The 22515-nt window shown below is 38.0% G+C and overlaps 1 protein-coding gene across 7 annotated transcripts in view; it reads right to left on the reverse strand.

Annotated features, from left to right (window-relative positions):
• The window catches only part of LOC108047205 (cGMP-dependent protein kinase, isozyme 2 forms cD4/T1/T3A/T3B), a 33077-nt gene that overhangs the window by 6526 nt on the left and 4036 nt on the right, over positions 1-22515 (reverse strand). For 4 of the 7 annotated variants that reach the window (XM_017127301.1, XM_017127302.1, XM_017127304.1 and 1 more), the window contains exons 3-4: positions 12613-14179; positions 6973-7139 (exon numbers count right to left, since the gene is read on the reverse strand). In XM_017127301.1, coding sequence (XP_016982790.1) covers positions 6973-7139; positions 12613-14117 — 1672 coding nt within the window. In that variant the 5' untranslated portion in view covers positions 14118-14179. Of the gene's footprint in view, positions 1-3914; positions 4563-6972; positions 7140-12612; positions 14180-19890; positions 20117-22515 lie in introns of those variants that run through there. The other 3 variants (XM_017127305.2, XM_017127307.2, XM_017127306.2) reach the window with 3 other exon arrangements.

The raw sequence follows: 22515 nt of genomic DNA on the forward strand, positions 1-22515 counted from the left end.
AGCAATTAGCTTCAGTTGCAAATTAATTTCGGGCAATTGGTAAGAGCGTGTGAATGAGTGAGTCGCGATTTACTTTCCACCTCTTCCACTTGCGAATGCATCGAAAGCTTAATCATCGGCAAATTAGCCAATTGTGAATGAAAGTGGGCGACGCGGCCAAGGGGGAAGTGAGAATTGGTGATATTGCCAAAGGTAAACAATAAAGGCGTTCAACAAAACCGACAAATGACGTAGTGGCCGACCTAGAGAAACCAAAAATAAAACGAGTGACCATCGGTGCTGGGCTCGAAAAATGGAGCGTGACTCTGAATTGGAAGGGAGTTGTTAACTCCGAGGGATTTCCAAACGATTGTGGATCCATTTACGTTAATTGATCGGGCAAACTGACGCAAATGATCTTGGAAGCCATATTTATGTGTATTTTATGACTCAGTTATTAGGGGTGTGTTCAATTGGAATAGAGATGAACAAAATCGACGGATAAATATTTGCTTACGGTTGAGTTTAGTTAATATTTAATGGGCACTTGGAAAGGGCATGCTTGACTAGAAAAATGCGCGGAGTAAATTAGAAAGTCTGGAATTTTGTTTAACATTATGAGCCAGGTTTTTATAATACTGCAGGCAAAACCTAATGAAACTTAAATGGAATAATCCCTTATAAAAAAGAGCTTTTGACTAGTGTGAATAAATTTCCCGAAATATATCGGAATCATGTATTCTTTCATGCATTTAATACAAATTTTTTGCCAGATGTTATTAATTTTCTTGCCTTGTCCTAAACATAAAGAAATTATATCATAACAAGCGAATTCTCTTGAACTACTATACTGCTAAATTTCCATATAAAATAAATATCATCAATGCTTGGCAGCATATCATCCAGACCGTGTGGCTTTTTCCCACACAACATACTATTATTAAAAACCACGGAAAAAAAATTCCACAACATCTGCGATCCAATTGAAAACGCTCGATTGTCACGACTACGCACAATCGGAAGCGGTGACTAAACAAACACCGGCGACGAGCAACAATTACCAGAGGCGAACACAAATACCAAACAATGATCGCTTTTAGCGCCTTGAATATGATCAATCAAACAGTAAACAAAAGACCGACTTGTCGGTGTTGTTGAACTATTCTCGTAACTAATAGCAAACGAATTGCCTGGCACACAGAAATTTATTATTGTGAGATAAATAGAGAGAGTCGAGAACGCGTTATCACTACGTGGTTTTCCATGTGAGAACAACTCGTGCCTCGGATTTTTTTTTTAAGTGATAAGAGAAAAGCAACAACGCAACTGGCAGAGATTGCTGGCCAAAAACAAATTTCCCTTTAGTTAATTGTTAAGTTTTCCAATGGAGAGGGCCGGTCTGCCAAGTATGGGTTCACCGGGGTCGAGGTTTGCTGGCTTTTTAAAATGCGGAAATCCGTCAAGCACAGCTGAGCACCCAAACAAAACAAAAAAAAAAACAAAAAATTAAAGGAGAAAAAATGTGTACAAATTGAAACTGCAGACATTTTGCAATTTTGCCCACAGAGTGACTGGCTTCGGGTCTTAATGGTTGTTGGATGTTGAGTGTTGGCAAGGTCAGCCAGTGTCTGATTCGCTGATTTGAATACAATCGCACTGCGGAGGGAAACAAGAATTCGCTTAAAGCGAATTTGCACTGGGGGAAAAGCGTATCATTAATAGTCTGATAATGGCTCAAATCCCATTTTGTTAACACCTAATTGAAGTTAATCGTAGGAAAGAATCAATTTTCTTGCCAAGTTTTGATGGGAAAAAATGTTATTTATATCCCGAGTATTATTAATTTTTCATAAAAATGATTTTAAAACCCATTTTACTTCCAACCCTTATAATGCCTTTTTTAAAAGTCTTATGCCAAATTAGATCTTTGCTTTGATATTATTTTGTTTCTGTGATAAACAACTTTTTAGATATTTTTTCCTGTGTTTTCGAGTCAGCTATTTATAGAAGTTAACGGATCTCCAGAGCAGGGTTTTGGAAGCCTCGATTAAGGCAAAGTTAGTCACAGACTTTGGCTTGTGTGCCAAGGGCAGTGGATTCAGATTCAGATCGAGTCCGAGTCCAAGTCGTTTTCGGTTTTGCATGACAGCTCGTAATTATACACACACAAAACTTGGTTATTTTTGGTCCGCCCTTTTGACTGACAATTAAGGCAAGACCAAAACTCCAATGGCTTAGTCACTTTTTGGATTATTTCTGCCTTTTGCAAAACATGACCGCATTTTAGCACACAACTTCGCTTGTAAGTCATCATAATAAATACATATGGAATGAGCTTAGCTGACGTCTCATTTATTTGTCTATGCTAATGAAAGTCGCCTTTAAAGAAAGTTATAAAAACTGGATGAATGAGGGAGAAAAGATCAGAGAGGAGAAAGATCTTTTGTGTATACAATTTAGATTGTTGTCAAGCAAGATCGAAAGGAGATTGAAAATCAGCTATATCAATTTCGCAGAACCTTATTCCAGCAATCACCGAGCGAGCTCTCTTTGTTTTGCAAATAAAACTCAAAGCTGCGATAAAGTTGACAAACAAGATTCTGATGTGATCTATAGGGTTCTCCCAGCTCAAGTTATTGATTAGATTAAAAGATCATTGGGGAATGCCCCAACTAACACTTTAATATAAATCTTATAAAGGTGAACAAATAAATTTTAACAAGATTCCATGAAAAAATCCTAGAAACGATATTTGTTAATGATCATGCATTATTAACTTTCCATTAATCACTATCAAAAAGCTTTTGGGCATCGATATAATTGGTTACTTCCCTTAAAACAAAAAAAAAATACCGTAAAAATAAAGAAATGCATTTGGTTTGTTGGGAATCATAAAATGAAAACCTGGTATTTTTAAATAGACATGTTTACCATATTTAAAATTAAATTGTTCGCTTGTACGTTCTTTAACATGGCCGCAAAATCATTTGCAAAATATTCCCCTAAAGTAGCTACAAATTTGGTTCCACATGTTTGAGATCAAATATAAACTGCTTCCCGCTGGCGATTATTTTCCAAAAATCAAAGAAAATTCATTATAAAGTAGCTACCAAATTCGTTCCACTTGTTTGAGATCAATTAGAAACCGCTTCGACTATAATTTTTACCAATTCAGACCTAAATTTCCCAATGATCTTTTGATCTGCCTCCCTCCGGCTACCCAGCTATCATTTTCCACTTTTCGTCTATTACTCAATCCCATTCGAGCGCCCAAGCGAAGCCAGTTCATTTGGCATGTCAAAAGGCGAATGCAAAACTCGTTGGGTTACTTAAAAGTGAGAGTGCCCCTCGGTTCCGAACCCGCCAAGACCCCGGAATCTCCGAGTTCCGACCGGTCTGAGTCTCAGTCTGAGTCTGAGTCTGATTCCCCAGCTAAGTATCCACCGAGTTGAGTTGGGGAAATGACAAAAGAAGTCAAATGACAGGTGGAGACCCGGTTCCAGGGCATGACATTAGCACAGATGCTTCTGCCTCGCCCTCGCGATCATCATTTTCTTTTTGTCAGCCTTTGGCTGGGATTTCACACGATTTCTAAATTTTGGGTTTTTTGTTTCATGTTTCTAGCTGTGTTTAATTTAATTTTCCACATTCTTCCGCCTTTCAACTGAATTTCTTTCATTTTTGGGGCCATATCAGATTCTCTGTGCGATTTATGTTCTCACATTCTTGCACGATCAAATCGGAGAAGTGACATTTGGCATTATACGGTTTGGCTACAAAACCAAAAAAACTTTATAATATCTGTATTTCTACACCATTATTGCCGATTTTTTGGTTTTTATTTCGGACCAATGACCGAGACATAATACAAATACAAATCAACGGAGCAGTAACAGCAATACAAACAACAACAGCTGCAAAGGAAAACCACAAACCGGAATTCTTCAAGTGATCTTTTCGTTCAATTCGAGAAAAAAGAGCAAAATCCAAGCCAAGCCATCGTTTCTGTGTCTCATTCCCTGCACATTTGTCTCTTTTTCTCTCACTCTGTGGGCGTTTAGTTTTTTTTCCTTAATACGAGTATTTAAAAAATTCACTTTCACTTTTAATTCACTTTATTCCAAGAATTTACGAACAGTTCAAAGATATAAACACGAGTCGTTAGCTGATCTCTATTAGCAGCATAATTACAAAGGCGATGAAAAACCGAGCATGGGAAAATTGTGTGGTTTTTGTTTACTTGTTATTTAGAACAGCAACTAGAGCTATTTATGTAAGCATTGTTGGAAATAGCGCGAAGGCATGTGTGAGAGGCAATGCAATTGCATTCCGGTATGTTGGGTTTTATTATTATTATTTCTCTCGCGATTGCCATATGCAAAAATCCAAATAAAACTGTAAACTTCTCCACAAATGAGAAACCACGGCGAACGGCCCGAAGAAATGGCGAAACACGAAGTGGGAGTTTTGATTTAGTTTTCTGTAATTCTTGTAACTCAAAATCCAGGTGCAATTTTTGCAGACAAGCGCGCATGCGCCCCACACGTTTTCTCGCTACGCCGCCTGCCGGACGAATGACGAATTGCCCGACGATTGGGATCCCAAATACTGTGGTATTACTCATTCGCAACTGAGCGATCGGTTAAGAGAGAGAGGAAGAGCGGCCAGAGAGCCATAGATAATGGGGGAGATACGAGATTGAGTGTGAGGCAGCAGCCCAGCTGGCATCGCTTTGTTTTGTTTGTGGGCGAGAGAGCCAGAAATCGGGCGGATATATGTATGTATATGGACGGGGAGAGTGAAAACAATATGTACGCACACAACCACACGAGTTAAGAGCTGAACAAAAACAAGTGCTGGACACAGAGAAAAAAATACTAAGAAATTATATTTAAAATACTTAAAATTAAATCGTATCTCCCTCATTTACACTCATTTATATTATTCATAATTATTTGTTTTTTAGAAACAAAACGTTGAGACCACAACAGAAATTTTGGAATTATCGCATTCTCCGGAAGATTATCATTTCATGAAGATTTGTATATATCTTTATATATGTAAAAATAATAGTCTGCCAGTACAAGCCTTTATTGTTTAATACTAACTATTGAAGACTTATAAAATAATTTTTAATTTATCATAAACTTGTTCTACTCTTTCTCTCAGTGTATACAGTCCCAAACTAGTGAACTGGTTTGGTCCTAAGTGACAGACCGATTCGCTACGCAAAACAGAAGAAATACAAACGTTATCATTCGGAAATCGTAACAATTCATAAATGGAACAATGAACGTGCGGAAATATTTATAGATCCAGAAGTCCAGTGACCTCACAGCACAAACTAGCATTAAACGTTGCCTAATCAAAGCCGAATTGCAAACAAATATTCATTTCGATTCGGTAATCACAGGGTTTTAAAATAAATCAGACATCATGGCCCGAGATAGGACAGTTTAATCAGTAGGTTTACTATCTCAAAAATATTTACTCTACATATTTGTGTTTACTTATGAATTTTTATTATTAAGAGTGCAGTTTCAGGGAACTGGGATAATCAGCAAGGCCTAAACCTTGCAAATCTCTTAAACATCTGCTGTTCGGGGTTTTTTCTTCAATCAAGTGCAATTTCCCTCTCTGCATTTCTCTCTTTTTGGAGTATCATGTGTGTGCGGCTATATGATATATAGACAGATGCCGTGACATCTGTTCATCGGTTTCGAGTGGCGGACATTGGTGCTTCAGGTTAAGGAAGCGAAAATCACAGACGATGATGTTGCAAGATTGAGGAAGCATCCTCTCTTCAATTCATCTTGCCACTTGCTGAATGCATAATTCGGCTGTTGATTATAATCATTGTTATTACTTTTGTGCGAGCAATAATCTTCAACCGACGTCTGGTTGCAATTAAAATGCTAACGTAAATTAAGACGGCGACTAAATTAACACAAAAGGTGCATACTCACACAGAACTCAAGCGAAACCGTACCCAGTTCCAGCAAATATTTAAAGCAACAATTAGCCACGAAGCTCAAGTTAAAAGGCTTGAAGCACACCCAGAAATAAAATGGGTGCAAGACAAACGCAGAAAAACGTGCAAGAAACTATTAAACAAAATGCTAAGCGAAAACTGAAAGGAAAACCCGCTTGTGCATTGTTCGTTCGAGTCGACAGTCAGCCGCTGACATTTCGCTGCAAGGGGAGACTCTGAACTTCTCTTCTTCTATGCGCGTGGGTGTGACACAGTCCCCGCAACAAAACCGCCCTCCCCCTTTGTCTTTCACAGCAAGTGGCAATCCCTGCCCAGAACTCAGGTATTCCACATCTGCCCAAAAACACACGTGCAGCTAGCCAAATCGAAGGAGGAGGTGCCTATCTGTGGCAACAAGATGCACGATCTTGGCGGGGCAAGGGGAACCGATATGGGTATTTGTAGGGATAGAGAAAAAATAAGGGAAAAGAGGAAAAGCTGTGGACTAAATATGATTTTTTAAAGCAAATTTAAGTACATCTAAAATGAATACCAAGGTTTGTGCGTGTCTCACACAAAACCAAACATGTGGTAAAAACTAGCTCCTACAGATTACAAATAAAATGATATAAAATAACATTTTAATTTTTTAAAATAAGAAATCTACAATCCTGTAGAATCAGAAATTTTATATGAAACGACAATTGTACATGCATTTTACACAATTTTGGTTGCAGTTTAACAAATTTCTTAGCATACTTTTCGGCTGAAAATTACTCAATTGTATGCCGAAACAATCGCTCTGTTCGAACTTGCTTTATTAAACAAAATTCTAACTTATTTGGTATTTTTCTCCTTGTCTTTAAGAAAATCTTGATCAACCTTGATAGGAAAAAAAGAAAACCTTAATTCAAATTCTAATAACCATTATAAGCACTGTTTGTTTTCGTTTTACAAAATAAATTCTGTCTAGACCCCTAACTAAGTGCAAAATACCCAACAATATTAAACTTCAAACTCACCTTCCATAACATAAACAATGCTGCCGACATCTCCCTCCTTGATGATCAGATTCTTGGCTGGATATTTCACCGGATACATGCAGTCCACGATCTCGCGTATCTGCGTCAGATCCAGATTCTTCATGAAGTCATTATCCAAAATGGCAGCCTTGATAAGTTCACGGGAGCTACAAAACGATATATAAATGCAATTAGTTGTGATTATTAAAAATGGCAAGAGATTGTCAATGAAATGAGCAAAGGCAAGAGTCCAATTAATTTTCCAGCTGACACATATAAATCGTTTTATCTGGTTGGCCAGTTTGGCTTACAAGCCAGGCAACAAGTTGTGCCGCCAAAATTATGCGGCATTTTCGTTCTTTTTGCTGTAGTTTTTCCCAATATCGATGGATGTTGGCATGCGCGCAATCAACCGATATGAAATTAATACAAATTTGAAAATTGTATGCTTCGGTTTTGGGAGTGAGGGAGATTGGTGGTTATATTTTTTCGGGGGAGTGGGGATCCATGGACATGCCATGCTATACCATGTCGGCTATGCCTGTAAATGTCAAATGACTTTATCTGTCAGCGAACTTGACAACTGGCCCGGGCCAGAGAAACAGTAATGGGAATAGAAGCAGTGGATCGGATAAAATTGGAAGCCAGAGCTGAGCTGCGGCGATTAATTAAAGCCAGCCAAACTGTAGCCAATGTGGCCAACATTTTGTGAGACTTCAAATACTACAATTTAAAATTTATGTGAAATTATTAAATAAATTTAAAAAAGTAAAATGTGTATACCTAAAAAATACATTACCACAAAAAAATACATTTATTCTATGCATTAATTTAGACAAAATAAATATTTTCCTTTGACTTCAAATATTGGTATTTCTTATTACTTTCATATTATCCTAAAGAAACATAGGTTGTATTTCTTTTAATACTTACAAAACTAGAAAAATAATTTAAGGAATTCCAAAAATGTCAGTTTGGTCCCTCTGATCGCTGCCCAATGATCAAGTTAATCACCAAGGCGGTGCACCGGCTGTCGTCGATTGGGTTGGGGGCCAATTTGTAAGGCTCGTTTTTGGCAGCGAACTGAGCTTGGCTTGAACCGATCTGAATTGGGAGAAACCTGCAGCTACCTGATTGCCCCGAAATGTGGTGATGAGTTGGCCTGGCTCATTGGAGTGGGAACATTTGGCCGAAAACCGACAACTACACCCAGACTCCGACACCTGTGGCGCCCGTTTGGCGGGTATTCATGTATCTTTGCGGTATTTTCGGGTACGCAAACATAACACTCACAATTAAAATTGATTAAAATAAAATGTATAAAAAAATCATGTCAAATCGGCAACCCAGTCACGACCAAGTGGGTCTAGGAAGCGACAATCTGTAATAACATGGATAGTTTTTTGGCATGGTAAAGTATTCGATTTCAGCGCCCCACAAAAACCAAAACAAGTTTCCCCTAATGGAGTTGAAACTTAAGAAGATGGCGGAGAACTCACTCAAAAAATATATCCTGTTAATATTTATATAAATAGTCCAGGTCCTTAGAAATTTTGGCCACGAAAATCACTTTCATAATTTTTATTTTGAGCTTTCAATTACTTATTTTAATTCATAATTCCCATAGAATAAATGTGTTTATATTTACAAAACCATTTTAGGTCTCTACCATTATTTTTAGCCTTCTATTACTTATTTTAATTTTTAATTCCCATAGAATAAATTAATTTATATTTACAAAACCATTTTAGGTCTCTACGCTTTTAAAATGTTTTATATTTATATTTATTTATTTAGGTTTAATTAATTTTTCCAGTGTAGACGAGTAGCCGGAGGTGGTGGGTTGCTCTGTGGTGTTTGCCCCGTGGGGTTTTTGCCAGCGGAGCACTTTTTTATATGCCTAAATTAACATTTTCTTTCGCTGCTGCACCACGCACATGCGTAGCACAATGGCGGTGGTGCAAGTGGTGCAAGAGGTGCCAGTGGTGCCAGTGGTGCCAGTGGTGCCACATACGTCTGCGAGCCAAAACAATTAATAGCTTCAATTAGACCTACGGGCCGGATCGGTTGAGCGTTCCAGTTGTCGGAAGCTATAACCATTCATATGGCTATATTTGTGCGTAAATTGAATTTAAAATGTGTGCCAAGGCATGGAATGAGATTGGCTGCACCTTAGGAAACACGCGGAGTCTGTCCCCAGAAAGATCTCGCAGATCCCCGGTCGTCGATCAGTTGCGGGTGCGTTCAATTTGAGACTCGAAAGACTGACAAACCGAATTGAAAGTGCAAATACTTAGCGGCTAAGAGCAGTTGACAATAAAAAGCCAACTGACTGCTCTCGCACAGGGAATTGAAAATGGAAATTGCGAATAGAAGTCAGCGCCAATGGAAGCGACAAACCAACCACAAAGTGAGCTATTTTGGGTGGGGCTTGATATTTGGTACAATCTATGGACATGTGTGAGGTGGTTCACTGTCTGTGAGATGGCAATCATGCCATGAACGCCGAAGGGGAGGAGACTTCTCTTGACAAGTTGGCTAAGTGAAAAGAAAAATTGCAGGCCAATTTGATGTTGTCAAACAAATTAAATAAAATGTGGTAGTTAGCTACTGGTATAAGTGTATAATACTTGATTTTATGTAGTGAACTTGCTTCAAAAATCGAAAGAAATTAATAACCCTCAATAACCACATGAAAAAGATAAAATCAAATTATTTGTATATTATAATTAAATTCCAACAATAAAAGTTTAAAGTTTTATTTAAATTAGTTAATATAAAATATTATTGAAAAATATAAATTAATCTAAATAGTAAAAGATTTTAATTTAATATTGTCTATACATTTTAAAAGAATTTTATATGCCTATCATTTTAGTTTGATTAATTTATTGTTCTTAATATAATTGAAAATCATTTAAATGGTATGGTTCATCCTTTAATGAATAAACATAACTCCCGAAAAATACCAACTTGACTTCTTAATTAAATGAATCCACAAAAGATAACTCTAATTATGCATTTACTGTCTGACCCACATGTTTCCCAAAAAAACCCTGGTTTGTCATCTTGACCGTGGACACGTGTATGTGCAACATGTAGCAAGTTCTGTATAGACCCCCTGCCAATGCACGCCCCTGCCCACATGACACCACCCCCCTAGAAACTCCACTGCGAAGGCAATTTCGCACAATTTTGTGGCATTATTTATTAGATGGCCCCGTTGAAAGCCAACAGGCGACAGTTGCGTGGTGTAAATGGCCACAAAAGTACTGTGACCAACCCCAGACTCAATCCCGATCCCATAGATTTCACGAACATATATCTATACATATATATCGTGGTGGAGGCCTACGGCGCTTTTGATTTATGCCATGCAAGTGTCAGAAAATGTCCTGTTGCACACACAAGAGTCGCCGTCGGCACAGATTTTGGTCAGAGATAAAATGGACCTCAATTGGCCGGCTCCAAAATCCAGACTCTATATATCCCCCCTTGCCACCCCCTCGTTCTGCAATAGTCGCCAACCATTAAAATGTTTGAATTGCAATTGAGTTTCGCGAATTTGCCGGCGACTCTTTGAGATTGTGTCAACGGCTTGGGGTCATAAAAATGGCCGATTTAAACAAATTTGCCGCATTACTTAGCGTCCGATACGCATTCAGATTTGACTATACCAGGTGTATGCAAAAATGAGAATAAGTATGACAAATAATCATACATATGTCGATATCATTTTGACAACAAGGTCTCTAAGATTTCCTTGGTAGAATAGTTGAGATGCAGTAATAATATTCTTTAGTTTAAAATTTAAATGCAAGCAAAGAGGATTTGATTTCTTATTTACTTTCATATTAAAATAACATTTTAAGGTAGAATTCTGGCCTTGAACTCAAACAATTAATTATTTGTTTACAAAGAACTAAGCAAAAACAAGAACCAATATCATTGTTATTTATAGAAGAACCGCCAAATGTTTGGCTAATTTTAACAAAAACTTTTCCTCTTTGAATAAAAAATACTTTTCAAATAGGAAATAGGCATTTGTTTATTTATGCCAAGGGAAATACTAATGTAAATACATATTTTAGACCCAACAATAGAAAAATTGTGAAAAATATTTCAAGAATGGACCTCCCTGACACATGCAAAACAATATAAAATTAAATTATAACCCATAAAACCTATTAAAAATTAGTAGAATTTGGGAATCAGACATTTTTCAACAGCGCGTGTCGCCATTTAAATGATCTGTGATCGCACATGCCCCGGCGTATTATCGAAAACCATTCAGGAAACATCGCCACATAGCCGAAGAATAAATATTTATGTTTTCTTATGTTTTTCAGCAGACAAAGTGGAGAAAGCTGGCCAAGAGCAACGACTTCCAGTGGGCAGCAAAAGTGTGAAAAGCGCAGAGCCGACAGATCCGCCCACGCAATTTCACAGATTTAATTTTATACTCTTTTAATTATACTTATATGACGGAGAGACTGCAACGAATTTTGCATGACCAGAAAGAAGTGTCTTAAAAAATCCCCCAGAGAAAAAGCCGAATGTGACGCAATGCAGCGTGAGTTGGCTGCCAATTGGCAGCCACAATTCATATATGTGGCTTATATATTCATAGAGATCTTATACCCCGAGTACTGACACTGCCCAAGGCCACTCGACGGGGGGTGAGATGCTGGGTGGGTGGTGCAACCGCGCCTGTCACCCCAACTCAATTTTAATAAACGCATTTTGTGGCAGGCGACACAAGCGATCGTCGACAGGCGGCAGGGCGCTGCTCCCAATATTTGATTAAAATCGCCGCAATGACGCTGGTGCCGATCGTTATCGGCTTCGAAATATAGACTCTGGACATCCGTAAACCCCAAAACGCCATAATGCAGGGCTTATCTTCGAGAAGCGATTAAAATAAGCTGAGGTTACTTGAGCAAAGCTTTCAAGGAAAGCCAGCTTTTACAAATCCTCTCTGTAGAGGTTTCATGATTTTTGGATCAAACCAAACACAATCACTATAGCTATTAATGAAAAACCACAGTGTGCTCAATGTAGGGGATATCAAGAAAAAGATGACTGCTAAAAGCGATATTCACAGTGCATTTAAAAATACAATTCATAAAAATAATGTTGTTTAAATAAACAACAACAAAGATAAAGGAAATGAATCACTAAAGTAGAAGAATTCAACAATAACTAGTCATATTCTACATGATTGACTAATGACAACAGATAGGGCTGTTTTATATCAAACTTGAAAAATTAAAATACTAATAATAGGATCTGTTATTAGTAGTATATTTATAGTAATGATATATATATGTATATATATATATATATAGTACATGATAAGTTCGTTGAAATAAGTCTTTGAAATAAAGGTCTCAACTTCACTGGTAAAATTGCGAATCTGAATCTGAATATAAATCTGAATATATTTGCGAAGGGGAAATATTTAGAAAATAAAAAAAAATCTGAAAAAATATGAAGCTGTCTTCTTTTACTCTATTCAAATATTTTCCCGAACTATACGTTTATATAAATATTTATACTTACATTTTTCCAACTCTTTTCAAATATTTTCCAGAACTCTACGTTTATATAAATATTTATATATACATTTTTCCAACTCACCGCTCATCCTTGTCGTATTTGGGAAAGCTGACGTGCTCGAGGAGTAGGGAGGACTCGCTCTGGGGCTCCGCGGAAATGCCCAAGGCCCTCTGCCGCTGGAAATTCTGGCCGGACTTGCGGGTGGCACCTGTGGCGGTGCTGGGACCACTCGCACCACTTCCTCCCGCTCCGGATCCCGATCCACCGCCCGTGCCCGCACATCCCGCCGCACTGCTCCGGCTGAAGGGGAAGACACTCTGGAATTTATCCAGGTGCGATTTGAGCTCCGCTATTTCATTGTCCTTGAACTGAAGAGCCCTTTGCATTTCCTGTATCTTGAGCTCCTTGGCCTGAATGATCTGGATGAAGCGCTCCTCCTGCGGCGACGCGGCCACATAGTTGCTCATCATGAGGTTGGGATCCACAAGACCCACCGGCGAGGGCGTGGCCGATCCCCCCGAGCCGCTGGGCGTGCATCCCGAGATCCTCAGACTCTGCATCTGCTGCTGGAGGTTCAGTGTGGTGGGCGGCTGCAGTTGCGTGGGCGAGTGACAACTGGCACCGGGTATCGCCACCGGTTGACTCGATCCCGGACTGGGTTGGTGGTACAGAACTGGACTTCCCTGGCTGGTATAGAGACCCTGGGTCTGGGCCTGAAGTTGCTGCAACTGCTGGTAGCGCTGCTGCAACTGCAGCTCCTGCTGGTGCAGCAAACTCCGCGGATCCTGGTGCAATTGCTGTGCCCCCGAGGGCGGTGTTCCGTAGATCAGCGTGTGGGTCAACACTTCCGAGTGGGTCGGTGGTGCTGGTATCAGTCGCAGTCCCGATGCCGTATGCTCCAGACCTATGAGACCACCAGCCGCCGGCAAGGTCACAATGCCACCCACCAGATTGTTATTGTTGTTGTTATTATTATTATTATTATTACCACTCGGATGGGTGCTGGTATTATTGTTATTGACGATGCTCACCAGACCCAAGTCGGTTGGGAACTGATAGTTGGCGTTCGGCTCCTGCTGCATGCTGGCTGCTTTCCGTACCGCCTCCGTAGTATTCGAATCGTTTCTCCTCGTGCTCAGATTGCGATCTTCGGCACTGCTGTGCCGGCGATAGCGCTGCTCTATCTGTGTCTGTATCTGTATCTGTGGGTCTGTCTGTATCTGTATCTGTGCCTCTGTCTGTATCTGTATCTGTGCCTCTGCCTGTATCTGTATCTGTGGCTGGGTCTGTTGCTCTGCGGCCTGTTGCTCTATGTCCGGCGGCTTGGCCGCGGTCCGCGTATCTCTGTCCCGCTCCCAGTCCCGATCGATTATCGCTGGCTGCAGCTTCTGGTACTCGGCGTAGAACAGATTACTGGCTGGCGTTGGTGCTGTTGTGGTTGAGGCTGTGGCAGTGGCTGCATCTACATCCGCTGGTGGTGCATCCGTGCTGATCGTGCTGATGGCGGTGCAGTGGGGTGCATTGCTGTTGGAGTTTTGGGCTGGCCGCTTGGTTGCGAAGCACAGCCGATCAAAGCAGAAACGCATCCAGGCGGCTTTCCTGATCAACAGCCGCCACGGAAAACTCAGTCAAACAAACGTTAGGAGCCCTAAAAAAAATAAAAACAAATAGTAAATAAATAAAATGAATAATAATTAACAGAAATGAATATAAACAGAATATTATTTGTAGTTATTTTGAAAATATGAATCACTGTGAGAAAGAGTGTCAATCAGGTTGTTATGAAATCTAATCGCTGGCTAATCAGCAGAACTGAACTGATTTACGATCGATGGGTTTACTCGATTGCTGGGTAAAAAATGTATGATGGGGAATTCTTTACAAAAAGATAACCAATTTTAGCACTAGGCAAAAAAAAAGTTACTACAAATTTTAGAAGGCAATCACTCAAATCCAAAACATTGCAACCTTTTTTCCCCAAGTGTGCGCATTCCTTACCACAAATTCCCATGGCTAACAGCAATTATCACAATATCAGAAAAAAACGGTTATCATTTCCCTTGGATACACAACTTGTTGGACAACTTGACAATGTCTTCGCTGTTTTTTTTTCGGGAAGCGACACGCCTTAAGCCCTTCAAGATAAGGCACTTGACAAATTGTCGACGCTTTGTGAAAGAATTTCAAATACCAGAAATTCAAGCTGGGACATTTCTTTTATATTTACTTTTTTGTGTTGGCTTTGCTATTGTTTTCGGACACGTTTAGACAATAATTCAAGGGAATGAGCGGGGCTAAAAATAAATCCAGCTAAAGTTAAACATGGTCTGGCCAACTTATAAACAAAGCACACAGAAACCCTATAAACAAGTGTGGCAGGTTTCGGTTTTCACTTTTTGTGCGAATATAAAGCGGAACATAGCCGAAATTCGCGACTGGGTTGATAAGCAGCCTGAATTATTTCGAGCATGATCGTTAAACAATCAAGTTAAATTTACGTCAAATAAGTGTAAACATCAATCCAGCACCCCTGTCTAAAACCTAGGTAATCATAGAAATAAATATCTTCAGAGGTTTGTTCCGTTAAGAATACAACACGCATGTATCTTTTATTTATGATGCTTTAAAATATGTTGTCACAAAATAAATTAATTTATTATATCTACTAAATAAATCTCTTAAATAATTTATTTATTTTTTCTCAGTTTGAACAGATGTTAAACAAAATAAATAAATAATTTATTTTTAGGTATAAACAAATTTTTGCTTATCTTAAGAATCCGAAGACAAATTGAGAACATCAAAATCAAAAAAATCTTCAAAGACAACAACAGATTTTAATAGCTATTATATATGTTTGGAACAATAAAGACATCGCCAAAAAGATAGATCCGTTTAGAAACCCGTTCAAATCAAGATAGTTCCCTGTACTTCAACGATCATTTGTTCAAGTATCTCGCCACCTTGGTTCTGCGCTCATCCAGATGAGAATTTGCAAGACTCTTGACTTCGATTACAACGAAAACGATCGTTTTAGACTGGCATTAGCATGTGAATGATCGCACAGTGGATTTATGTGCGATTTGTATGCCGTGCTATTTATACACCGGCACTCCATAAACAATACGAAACGACATTGAGGGCGGTGGGACGTTTGGAAGTTCGGACGGATGCCCTCAAAGTGCGGGCAATTACCGTTCCGTAATTACCCGCAAATTTGCTAAATGCAATTCCCCGATCCACACCGAAATAGTGAAAAACTGACACAACAAATTGAGACAATTGGGGAAGGAATTGTCTGTGGGTATTTTTATTTATAGAACACAATTGACGGGCCACTCAAAATCATCTTTCGTACTTCCCCATATATTTTTTGTGTGTCTGTCCATATTCCATGGGTTTTCAATGAATTCGCTGCTCGTGATCGGAGGCAGCTTTTGGGCCACTTAAGCGCAATTACGATTGCAATTTGTTTCCATCTCGGGCGCATAAATAAGTGAGCAAACAGACAGACGGGGTTTCTTCCGAGGCGTATACGTAATATTTTAAGCGATTTTATGTTTTTATTGTCATTTAAATGATTCCGCTCGTTTTGGTGGCAACTCTGTCAAACAGGTTCTCGGTTAATTTTAATTAGTATTATGAAAACATTTATTAAACGACAGCGCGAAACTCGAAATCTTTCAAATGTCAACTCGGTTTGGTTGGAGGGTATTAACATCGATCGATCGTGAGTTCATTCATGCCTCTGATAACAGGCCAAAGCCGAGTCAAACGGAATATAAATATATTGCTTATACATATAATGAGTAATTATAGGAAGGTCTTCGCATCGTATCGCTGACCATTTAGGGAAATTCTGCGGTTCGGCGTGACTGGCCATGCAAAATTGCGATTCCCCAACAACTAACGATGGCAGATAGCGCAATTAGTGTGTCATTATGATCACAGATAACGATACTGGTTGTGAGCACTCAACAATTAAAGCTGCTGGCCAACAAATTTGCATAGATCGAAATCGAATGATATTTTTTGCAGGAAAAAAAATTGGTACCTTTGAGATATTTAGCTGCTGTTTAAGTGTTGAGTTAATTGAACTCGATTTATCTTACTGGAAGTTAAGTAAATGGTAAAGAATAACCAAAAAGGATAAAAATTTTGTTTGGAGTGTTATAATTTGGAGTCTTTTTTTCAAATTAATTGTACAAGAAAAATGTTTCGTCAAAATATTTTATATTATTGATTTTAAAATCCTACACTACTTCTGAAATTTATCCTTTCATCAGAAAACATATTAAAAAATCCCCTTTACTCTTAATATTCAGTTTTTACCGACAACTTACATCCTTGAATTCTGCTATCCATCAAAGTCAATTCCAATGATCAACATTTAAATCGTTTTTCTTCAACTTTCAGGTTGCCCCTCTTGGCAAATTGCGATCATTGCCGTCGTTTGCTAATCAAAAGTGACATTTGCGATCATCAGGAGATCCCGAACAAATATTCCGAATGTCCCGGCTGTCAATCAGAGAATGAGACGGCAACAGGGGGAGCAAAAGAGACGGGCATAGAGAGTGACAGGCGGAGACAGCATGTTAAACACCGGCAGCAACAAATAGCAACATCAACTTAATGGGCATGCCAAAAATGCGCCGCATTCGAATCATTTAAACATTAAACATAATCAAGCCGTTCGTCACGCCCAATGACGATCTTTCTCCCTCGAATTGAGACATCAATTGAGAGTTATGTCAACCGTATTTGGGATCGCCATCTTCTGTATACATATATGTATGCTGCGAGACTGCTATAATTATAGGTTTCAATTACTGGCGAGTGCCCGGCGCTTCCTCAAAAAGCGAACAGAACAAACAAACTCATAAGAAGCAGCGCCAAATTGAAACAAGAATTCTCCGGATTTATACAAGGCATACAAACACACACATATATGAATTGATTCTCTGGGGGAATTCATTCCATTTTCACTCCATTCGATTCCATTTACGCCTTTTCCCGCTGCTGGCGTGCAATTATTCAAGTTATTTTCAATTTCAATTTTCGACTTTTGTACGTTGCACAAACAATCAATAAAAATGTAATAAAATTTCAACTTGAATCGCGAGTCTAAGTCGTAAATTCTTCAAGAAGTTTGTTTTTAGACTGACCTGACCCCCCTGCGAACAAACACTATAAAATCAGGTGATTTAGTCCCCTCAAAATCGAGTCAATGTCGAGGATCGTATGTAGATATGCATGCTGTGTAATATGCGGCTAGTTTTCAGTTCTGTCGTTTTGTTTATCGTTTATTTTTGGCTTACAAATGTTCATTAGTCCCGGCGACACGTCCATTGATCGATCGCCATGCCGAAGGCAATTGATCGCCTGATAACACTCGAAAGACATTCAGATACGGCCAGACTAGTGGCTCGATTTAGGCGGTTAGTGGGCATTAAGTGAGCTCTATCTACGGATACGGATACCACATTTTGTATGGCGAAAATTGGCGCAACGCATGCGGATCGTTTGGCATGAAACGCACGTTCAATCAATTAAAACCTTCGCACAGCGGGATTGCAATTCCAGTTGGTTTGGCAAAATTCGGAATTGGTCCCATTTCGAGGTGACTCATTGAAGGCTGAGAAAGGGTTGCGATAGGAATTATTTCGGATTCCTTTTGAGTTGCAAAAAAAGCTTAAAAATAGTACGAATTTTAAGTACCTTTAAGCTGATAGTAGGTAGAAGTGCCTATCTTGGCACTTTAAATAAATGGTATTCAATTATTTGCATTTTAAAGGCCTTTTATATGTTACATGAGTTTAAAGCATTGCACTCAATTAAATACTAAAAATAATAAGTAATTAACATAGATTAACAGAAACTATTTTAATATAATGTTTTTACTAAAATAAATTTCTGCAAATATTTTCAACACACCTTTTTAACAGAACCAATTACATTCTCATGGTCGGGAAAAGCATTCTGTCATGTTGCAATCCCTCGTAAAATAGTTTGTTTACATATGCGACTGATAATACTGGTTTTCTTAAGCATAAGACAATTATAAGACCATAAAAGTTCTTCACGAAAAAGCCAACTCAAACGAGCCGCCGCCTGTGATCAAACAAGTTCTAATCAAATCTTTTTTGCTTATGAGCCACTCAAATTACTTAAAACTTTTGCCAGTCATGTGGTAATTCAATGAAAAATGGATAAATAATGACAAGAGATCGCAATGTGTGAAAAACAAAAATTAATAAATATAAATAGCTGTGCTTTAAAATCATGATAATTTCTATGGATTATATAATTTAAAATAACATTACTAACCATTTTCACACATTTTTATCTCGTTGGGAACTGATTGATATGGTGATTAATTATAAGAGTTAGTTTTCATTCCGTTCCTTTTGATAAAGAAATAATATGCTTTTGGGCATTAATAACTTATTTGTTTGGTAAGCACAAGATAGAGCTGATGTAGCACAATCATAATAAACTTATTGGAATGATACCAGATAAAAGTTTCCATGTTTCTAACATCTTTATTTAAGACTGTAAGACCCCTCTTTAATATAGAGTTGTTAAAGCATTCCTTAATGATCCTAACGATGATCAAACCAGCTAATCAACCGTCACACTTTTTTGTACATTGCTCTTATTTTCCTTGGAGCAAACTCACTCGACGACCATGGAAAGAATTCTGGATTCTGGACCCCACAACAAGTGCCTTCCGCATAATCCCGCCCCCTTTTCAAGCCCCTTATACCATCCGTTGTGACAGTTGTTGGCTACTGCATGCACTGAGAGAAAGTATTACTAATATTGAAAATCACTCTCTGATTCATTTACGGTACAATAGTTTCAAACTTTATGTTTAAATAGAACCGCACTCCAATGTTATTCAATTTTAAAGCTTGTGATTTCGATTTTAATTTTAGGGAAAGAGTCGTACTTCGAATTGTTAATCGTTGAGTTAGTATATAATTTAAATAAATCTTTTACAATTTAAAGTCATTGAATATATTGATCTGGTAGAATCACTTGAACTGAATTGGTTTCTAAATTTAAAAATATTGGTTTATGGCAAAGTTGAAGTAACTAATGCTTTCACTGTTTTTCTCAGCATGGCTTTATAGATTGGGTGCCTGGTGGTCACTTCAAGACTTGAAGAGTGCCTTGGCTGTCACATGACTGTCTTCAGGAGCAACTCTTCTTCCTAAAGAACTGCGTTTTCCTTTTTCTTCGGCATTAATTAAAACATCGACACACAAACTCTCACACAATCTTGGTAAGGAAAATTGCACGCCTGGGAGTGATGTAAAAAAAAAAGAAATCGTAAAAGGAAATTGGCTGTTTTACCTTTGAGAGGCTGGCAAAATTCTCGTAAACAATTTGCACTTTTAATGAGCCCAAACAAAGTGTAACACAAGCACAAGAGCACACACGATTGCCGTTAAGATTCCGATCTGCCGTTTAATTAGTTGAAGCCGTAGATTCTTACGCACTTTGTTTTTTTATATTTTGGTATTTTGTAATTTACAAATTGAAGCGAAAAGGGTAAATATATTTTTGCCGTTCAGCGACATTCGTTGTTGACCGATTGAGCGACGCTCGAGAACTGTTTTTCGCATCGAGTGTTGGGAAGCAACGATCGTAAGATCGTAAGCCTATCGATAGTAGTTGACTGACGGCGGGACGACGTCGGTTATCGAAGTGAACCCAAACCCCAGAAGCGTTTGCTTGTCGCTCGTTTTTGGTTGTCGTTTAAATTAAAACTCGAAATTTGGCTGAAACCAGTTGAGTGCACGCACACGATGACACGAAAAGTAAAACTTTATATAAATTCATATCAATATGTCTACGCCTCGCCTGTGATTCGTGCGTTGGCCTGCCGATCGTTTAAATAAAATAATAGAAGCAAAGCACACACACACACACACACACTCAGACTGTGACGGAAAAATTGCATTGGCAGCGATCTAATTGCTGGCTGGCATGCTAGAATGAAAAGCGTTTCGGGGTAAAAAAAATAATAACACCATCTAGTATCGAAAGTATTTACTTCCAGGCACACGCACCATAAACCGGCACTTGCGTTCCTATGATCCTCTACTTGCATATTTATGAACCGCCCTGGGCAGTTGGGATAGCTTAACTTCGCTGGTAATTTAAAGGATATGTAGTTGACATATTTACGAGGGCAGCTATTCAGATCGAAATTTATAGTATTTCTTTTTTAATAATTCCGATATAAGTCTTAACCATCTTTAAGTATTACACTTATAGTTAATTTATTAAAAATTTAGACATTATGATATAAGTCATTAAAATGAATGCAGAATCATCTATTTTAATTAAGTATACGTAATTGAAATAGGTTATTCTGCCGATTATTTAATATAATTATAAACCTGCATATAAAACCAAAATAAAAAAAAAGCTTTACTTTACTTAACATTTTCGAAGAATATTTCAAAAAAGGATATAAAAATATCACAGGGCGTATACTTAATTTTCAATAAAATGTTTGTAAGTTTTTAAAATAATTAATTTATTCAATAAATATTAATTCACAAATTTATTAAATAACCAAAATTACTTTTTTTATTGTTTGGCCTAGAATTTTAGTTTTATACATATATCACGTATACGCTATGTTAGCGCAATTGGTTCTCCAAAAGGAACTGAGTCATTTCCATTCAATTTTGCCACACTAAACTCCTTCTCAGCACACTTTTCGAATACATCAACCCATTCTTCATTGGCATGCCCCTACAAAATATTACGCATACGTCGTGTTGACAGCCCAAGGCAATTTATTGTAAACTATTCTCAGACTCTTGAGGCGACACTCAATGGATGATTTAGTACGGATCACTTCATAAATCATATCCTGTAGCTCATGCCGAATTTCGACATAGCCAAATTGTTCGCTGGTTATTCTCTTTTTTATGTCATAATTATACATACCTGTTGGCCGCTACTTGCGCGAGATTGCTGCGGAAAACGTTTAGGGGAACTGATTTATTTATTACAAACAATATTACGGGGCATGTAAACAAAACCGAACTGGAAATATTATCAACTCAACACAGACGGAATAGGGGCGGGAAAAGTATGGAGAGGAAAATTGAGTCGAGCATGCAGCAATCATTTGGCGTGGGACGTGATTTAAGCAAAAATCAAAACCTTATTAAATTGTTTACAATGCAAATTCAATTGGAAATCGTAACAAAAGTGCTGAGAAAAATTTCCAAACACTAAAAAAAAACTATCGAACATGAAGTGGATTCACTTAAAATAATTAAATTTAACGATTGCCAAGAGCTCACGAGTTAATTCAACTGATAACTGTTCATATCGTTTATCAAAATTTAAAAACCTTTTATGATCACAATTTATTGTACAATATATAATAAAGTTTTTTACATAGTTTATTGCCAGATTTTTAAAAGCATAACCATTTTTTTATATTATTATTTAAATGGAATTTTATTTAGTGTTTTAATAAATATTTATTTGTTTTCCATTTTAATTTTTTTGTATTAAAAAATCATTTATTTATATTCAAGGGTTGCTGGGTTTTATTAAACATTTTTATTACGATGCCAAAAAGTCATAAAAGTAAACCAATTTAATTTCTTTAACCCACTATTAAGTCCCTCCGCACCTGAGGATCCATGCAGCTGTCTGCGTTTACTTTTTTTTAGATTGCTCCGATACAAGTTGTTGTTGTATGTCGATTTTGTTTGTATTTGGCGACATTGACGCTATTGATAAGCCGTCATGAGAGTCGCCAGTTAGTGTAGGTAATAATTATATATATATTTTTTTTAATTGGTGCAATCGGAAAGGAAAGGTTATTTGGGCGGCAACAGAGAAACAACAATTGAGTAGTGACAACACCCGCCCAGTTTTGCGTTTTGTAGTTTTTAAATGCAATTTTGGGTTGGCCAGTTGACAAAAGGAGTTTGAGCTTGTATT

The sequence above is a fragment of the Drosophila rhopaloa genome, unplaced genomic scaffold, assembly GCF_018152115.1.
Source record: "Drosophila rhopaloa isolate 14029-0021.01 unplaced genomic scaffold, ASM1815211v1 contig_2, whole genome shotgun sequence".
Lineage (NCBI taxonomy): Eukaryota > Metazoa > Arthropoda > Insecta > Diptera > Drosophilidae > Drosophila > Drosophila rhopaloa.